General features: G+C 56.3%; 1 protein-coding gene across 1 annotated transcript in view; it reads left to right on the forward strand.

Moving 5' to 3' along the window:
- The window catches only part of LOC130587476 (phosphatidylinositol 4-phosphate 3-kinase C2 domain-containing subunit beta-like), a 7,911-nt gene extending 7,865 nt beyond the window's left edge, over positions 1 to 46 (forward strand). Inside the window, exon 3 of the mRNA XM_057388453.1 lies at positions 38 to 46. Within this exon, the coding sequence (XP_057244436.1) occupies positions 38 to 46 (9 nt within the window). The remainder of the gene's footprint in view (positions 1 to 37) is intronic.
- Positions 47 to 316: the final 270 nt, after the last annotated feature.

The following is a 316-nucleotide window of genomic DNA, read 5'->3' on the forward strand; positions in this document are numbered from 1 at the left end:
TCTCAGGGAGCTCAGCTTTGCTCCTGGCACCCCACAGGGGCTTTAGGGCCACCCCAAAGGGCCTACAGGGTCATCAAAAGGGGCTTTAGGGTCACCCCGAACTCTGGAGCCGCTGCCATGGGCTTCTTGTGTCATTGCCAGGATTCCCCCATCATTTCTAGGATTCTCCCATCATTCCCATCTCCATGATCCCTGCTTCGTTCCCATCTCCAGAATTCCCCTGTCATTCCCAGGGTTCCCCCATCATTCCCAGAATTTCCCCATCACTCCCATCTCCAGGATCCCCCCATCACTCCCATCTCCAGGATTCCCCCAT

Source organism: Malurus melanocephalus, unplaced genomic scaffold (assembly GCF_030028575.1).
Source record: "Malurus melanocephalus ecotype Western Australia unplaced genomic scaffold, MMel_1.1 scaffold_1951, whole genome shotgun sequence".
NCBI classification, from domain to species: domain Eukaryota; kingdom Metazoa; phylum Chordata; class Aves; order Passeriformes; family Maluridae; genus Malurus; species Malurus melanocephalus.